This window comes from Scylla paramamosain, chromosome 8, assembly GCF_035594125.1.
Source record: "Scylla paramamosain isolate STU-SP2022 chromosome 8, ASM3559412v1, whole genome shotgun sequence".
Taxonomy (NCBI): Eukaryota; Metazoa; Arthropoda; class Malacostraca; order Decapoda; family Portunidae; genus Scylla; species Scylla paramamosain.
In genome coordinates, this window is record NC_087158.1 from 4,260,139 (window position 1) to 4,266,138 (window position 6,000).

At 36.5% G+C, this 6,000-nt stretch overlaps 1 protein-coding gene across 4 annotated transcripts in view; it reads right to left on the reverse strand.

The window, feature by feature from the left end:
- LOC135102726 (protein sel-1 homolog 1-like) overlaps positions 1 to 5,233 on the reverse strand; it is a 39,678-nt gene extending 34,445 nt beyond the window's left edge. The window contains exons 1-2 of one of the 4 annotated variants that reach the window (XM_064008227.1): positions 5,074 to 5,216; positions 1,897 to 2,020 (exon numbers count right to left, since the gene is read on the reverse strand). In XM_064008227.1, coding sequence (XP_063864297.1) covers positions 1,897 to 1,905 — 9 coding nt within the window. In that variant the 5' untranslated portion in view covers positions 1,906 to 2,020; positions 5,074 to 5,216. Of the gene's footprint in view, positions 1 to 1,886; positions 2,021 to 5,073 lie in introns of all 4 variants that reach the window. The other 3 variants (XM_064008226.1, XM_064008229.1, XM_064008228.1) reach the window with 3 other exon arrangements.
- Between the last annotated feature and the right edge of the window lie 767 nt (positions 5,234 to 6,000).

The following is a 6,000-nucleotide window of genomic DNA, read 5'->3' on the forward strand; positions in this document are numbered from 1 at the left end:
AGGGGACCTGAAAGAACTCTTTAAGTGGTATATAGATTATAACAAAGGGGACGTAAACAAAATTCTCAGGATCAGTAATCAGAATAGAACAAGAAATAATGGGTTCAAGCTTGAAAAAATTTAGGTTCAAGAAAGAGATAGAAAGGAACTGGCTCCCAAATAGAGTGGTAGATGAATGGGATGGACTCAGTAGTCAGGTTGTTAGTGCTGAGTCATTTGGGAGCTTTAAAAGAAGATTAGACCAATTCATGGATGGAAATGATAGGTGGAAATAGGTACCGTAGGTATGTTTCATACAGGGACAGCCATGTGTAGGCCTAATGGCTTCTTGCAACTTTCCTTATGTTCTTATGCTTACTTTCCCTTCTGTCTTCCCATTCATTTATCTATCAGAATGCCTTTTCCACACACCTTTCCCTTCCTCTTTGTTGCCTATGAGAATTCCATCCTCTTTCTTCAATCCCACATTCTTACATTCCTTCCATACCATCTCTTTTAACTTTCTTCCAAAAGAATTTATTCTCAGTAAACTTTTCATTCATCTTCCTAACAAACTCTTCATCTACTATCCTTCTATTTTACCTGTTCTTTCACTTTCCTAGATTCATACTCAGTTCTCTCTTTAGTTTCCTTTGGCATACAATGTATTCTATAGCATTTTCTCATATGCTCTCTTCTCTTCCCTTTTATGGCCTTTTCAATTTCAGCTGTCCACTCATTCTACCTCTAAGCCTCCTATACATTACCACTTCTGCTACACTACTCTAAACACCTCCTTTACACTTGATTCCTTTCTAACTATTGCCTTTATCTTTCCCAGTCCCTTTCATATCCTATCTCTATTTCTCCTTGTGAAGTCTTTTCATTAGCCAGCAATATAATCACCTTTCTTCCAATGCCATTCCTACCATGCCGCTATCTATCACTTATCTTCATCTCAAATGCCACAACATAGTTACCTGAACATTTGAATATCCCTCTCACTACCTTGGCATTTTAACACATTTCTAGATTTCTCATTCACTGCTACATAATCAATAAGACTTCTGTTCACCATTCTCATCTTGTAATCCTCCAATCAGTGTGCATTGGGTGCTTTTGTTACATCACTACCACAACTACTGCTGCTCTTCCTGTAGCACTAGTAACCTGCCTCAAGTAACTCAGTACTCTTGTACTGCAAGAATTCATAATCACTGAACCTAGCCATGTCACCAGAGTTAATAAAACCAGGTGCTACAACAGGAGCATCATCACATGTTGCCAAGCCTTACTGTTCCTTTGTTTACACTGGTTTGTTTACACTAGTGGTGTAACTCTGCTGCCTGCAACAAATAAACAGCTGCAAAAAAACATGGCTAAAATAACTGTATAGATATTCAACAGGGTAAAGTGTAAATTTAATTCTAGGAAAGTTAATATATACTATCAACTCTTCCACGAAGTAGATAATACTTCAAGGCATGTTTTTTTTTTTTGTGTGTGTGAGTAGATATTAATTCAAGGCATGTTTTTGGGGATCTGAGTTAGTAGCTTTTGTGGCAGTAGCAGTAAAGGTACAATATACTAGAAAGAAGCCATTCACTAAGCCATTTTTAATGTTTCCTAACTAAAAGAGCTTTATTTTACTTTGGTGAAAATAAATTCAATACAATGAATATTAATAACAGGTCATCACATTCACTGATCAGTGTCTCATAGAAATTTGTGTGCAGACAACACCCAAGAAAAAAAGTGATTTCTAATGTACAAATAAAAGGTCATGTACAGTACCTTTATAAGGAACAAAAAATCATAACATAAGAAGTGTTGATGCTGCCACCATTGCAATAGTAACTACTCACTTGTCTAAGCAAAATACAGCAAAACACTTCTTAAAAACTAACTTGTTAATACCTCCTGCATACGTTCTTCATTGCATCATTAAGATCTGTGTCCTTGGGGGCTGAATATGTAGTACAAAGGGGATGCCACTACTCATGCAACATTGCTTCTGTTGATGGCTATGATGATGTGTAGGCTGGAGGAATGAGTTGGGATGAGCTGTGTTATAAGGTGAGTGAATCTAAACCCTTCCCTGTTCTGTGTGTCAGTCATAAATTTAATTTTTCATGTGACCTTCACTGGCAGGCATTTTGAGCATTTCCATACATATTTTTAAGTATAATGCTCATAGCAGAGTGACTATTAATCATAAAGAGCTCAATTAGATTTTATTTCAAAGGCTAATAACTGTACTATATAAAAAATGAAAAATCAGCAAAGTAAACAGAAATGCAAGAAGAATTCAACTGACATGCAATTTTTTTTTTATGTAGGATAGGCACAGGCAAGGGGCAATGAGAGAAAAAAAAAAAAAAAAAAAAAAAAAAAAAAAAAAAAAAGAGGCCCACTGAGGTGCTGGTATCCAAACACAGTAAAAAAGAGTTGTCAAAGACTAAAGGATCATAAGTGTCTTGAAATCTCCTGCTTGAAAGAGTTCAAGCCATAGAAAGGAGGAAATAAAGAAGCAGGGATGATTGATTGAGAATATTGGTTAACTCTTACATTAGAGAGGTGGGGAGGTTTGCACTTCATACTCAGAAAATTTCTTAAAAAAATAATAAATAAATAAATACATAAAAAAATATAATGTTTTTGTTTTCACCATGATGTAGATGAACAGGTTTTCTTTCCAATGATGTATAATTTGTTGCATCTTAATAGAAAAGAAAACAAAAAATTCTGAAAGATATCACACAAACCAATCCAACCACTACAATAGCAACTAAATAATAGTCTTTGTTTACCAATAATGAGGTACAAAGCATATTCACTGCATTCATATGTGGTCAGAAAATAGCAACTACTATCAAAACTACTTGTCATCCAAACTTTGATGATATGAATGATATTTCTTTTCTTAATATTCATCATTATTTTTTTCAATATGTGAAAAGGCATCATACTGACATCTGTCATGAAAAATCCCATGAAGTGCAACACTTTCAACAAAACATGAAGGAATCAATCATTATTTTCGGTAAAATTGCAGTTTAACGTGATACACCCTATCTTGTTTTACTCTTCCCCTATCCCTTACAAGCTTGGGGACCTTGTGGGAAAGCAGGGTTTTTGGATGGGGAAAGCCAAAATGAGGCATTTTTGACATTACACTCATGCCTCGGAACTATGGACTAAATGAGGGAACATCAGTCTGATGTAGTGCGTGGGACTTTCAAATTGGGTCGGCTGCTCCAGATTTTGTCTGCTGCTTTTAAAACCCATTAAAGTGAGGTCCGTGGGACCAAGGTATGAGCATACTGAAAAAAAACTAAGGGTGAGAAACAGCATAACTTGAAAATGGGAAATTTCTAGACTATCCTAATCTAACCTAACCAACCTAACCAAACCTAAACTAGCTGGGGGGGCTTTGCCTTCCCTGGACTTAACCTAACATTACCTAACTTAACCAAACCTAACATTACCTAACCTAACCTAACCTAAGCTAGCCTGGGGGATTAGCCCCCCTGGACCCCGCTTATGGATGCTAATCTAATCTAATATTACACCAGCACACTACATTAACAAGAATGTACAGATATCTGGGTTTCCCACTGTAGCATGGGAAAACAAGTAGATCCAAATTGCAATCCATATACCTGTCTGACACTTGATGAAAGCAGAACTGACGTGGCAGCTTCTCTGCTGCCTTTCATTCCTTTGTGGAGGACTGCACACGGACTAATTCCAAACTACACAGGCCATCTGAATTAGTGACACTACATGCAGTACAAATGTGTCACGCATAAAGCCCTATCAGATTACATATTAATATGACAATTAATTTTCTGTCAGTTCAACAAAAATATCAGTTAATAATACAATGGTGAATAAAATACCTGTGGAAAAAATGGAAAATCCAAAGGTAGTAGACATAGCGAATTTTCAACATGTGTGAGATGTGTGTTACCTAGTCCCCACACATGTTAAGGATCTATTGTAATATGACAATTAAGAAATTGTTATCTGACAGTTACAGATAACCTACACACGACATTATGAGACTATAATATAGCATTAAGGAGACAGTTGTGCGGCAGCTGTATTTCACTGTGTTGCATTTGGGAAAATCTTATGTGATCGTTGCCACTACCACAATTTTCTCTTTTGGGGTTGGAAGGCTTATGAGTCTCTCCCACCTTTTACAGCCATAGATGATCATCCTTCTCATCAGTCTTCCCAATGATCTAACTACCTCAACACCAGACACCCTTTTGAGCATATGGCCTTCCTCCATCCACCTGACATACCTGACCAGCTCAATCTCCACCCCCTTAGCACATCCATCACATCCTCCACTTCACACCTACTCATCATCTCAATAGACACCTCGTCTCCCCAACTCACTGACCCAGGTATCTCAAGATCCTGCACCTGAAAAGCCTAAATTCCCCACAGGCCCCAGTGTTTTTGCTGGGGTTATGGATATCTTGGATTGTATGAATTTGCAGTGAAAAATGACAAAATAATATGAATTGGATTAAAGTTTTCATGAAGTCTTGTAAAGCGGCAAACATTTATGAATTATGTAAACACAATTTCTAGTTTTGCCTTTTTGATAATGACTATCAAGGAACACTGGAGAATGATCAACATGGGGACCCTGCATTGATATCACACACAAATGCATCGACCAAAATGAGGAATACAAGGCCGTTGTATCACCAGTGTACTTGCCGACGTTGAACTGATCTTTTCTTTTCCTGCTGCAAACTAACAATTCTAGTGACGAGCATAAAAAAAATAACTTTGCCGGGTGAGTTGACCGAGTTAATTATACTTGCTTGTTTTTAATGAAAGGAAATGTTGTGGGAACATGACAGAGAAAGGAAATGTTGTGGGAACATGACAGAGTAGTATATGACGGTGTTATATGAATTAAATAATTAACGTACAACGAGAATACAGTGATAAGGCCACGTCAGATGGCACGACGCTGGTCACAAACCCAGTGCAGGTCATAGAGAGGTCACCTGGTGATAATACAACGATCTCCTTCGTTCTGCTTAATCCAGATATTTCTCCCATTACCTGCCGAGGACGAAGGATCACAAATATCGAAGTGGTGAGCGAACTCCACCACCACAGATCACATCATTCAGGCGGACGAGGAGCGGCAGCCACGTAGTGTTGACTTGCTAACTACTATAGCAAGGATCACTGTGCAGTGTACACCATCAAATCCATGTAATACCAACATTATCAAGTCACTCAGAATAACATACATATCTACAACAGATTAATTTTAAACGATGAAGTGATACATTATAAATCAGTTGCATATCAGATATTATATTTTGAAAAAAATTCCCTGGATCTAACATTATTTATCTTATGTAATATAGTATATTTTACTATAAATAAATAAATAAATAAATAAATAAATAAATAAATAAATAAATAAATAAATAAATAAATATATATATATATATATATATATATATATATATATATATATATATATATATATATATATATATATATATATATATATATATATATATATATATATATATATATATATATATATATATATATATATATATATATATATATATATATATATATATATATGAGGAGGCAATAGACACCTGCCGAAACGATAATTACTCTCAGTGAGGTCTAAAGCACTGTTCAGGGGATGCTGTGAACTTATCATTAAACCCAGCTGTGACCTCACTGAACGTTTCCCTTTGTGTCTCACAACACAAGGGGGCAGTCACAGCCTCCCCTCTAAAGACAACTCTCTTCCTCCACACAAAACTACAAGCACCTAATAACACACACACCCTTCACTCAAAAATTTTAAAATCATCATGGCGACTCCTACACCAGCCTTGGAGTCCCCATCTGGGGAGGGGACCATAAATGTCCCCAGGTCGGACTGCCTTTCTGTTGACGACCCTAAGTGTCTTGACACCCCCCTCAACTTTTTCTTCATTAACTTCTGCAACATTC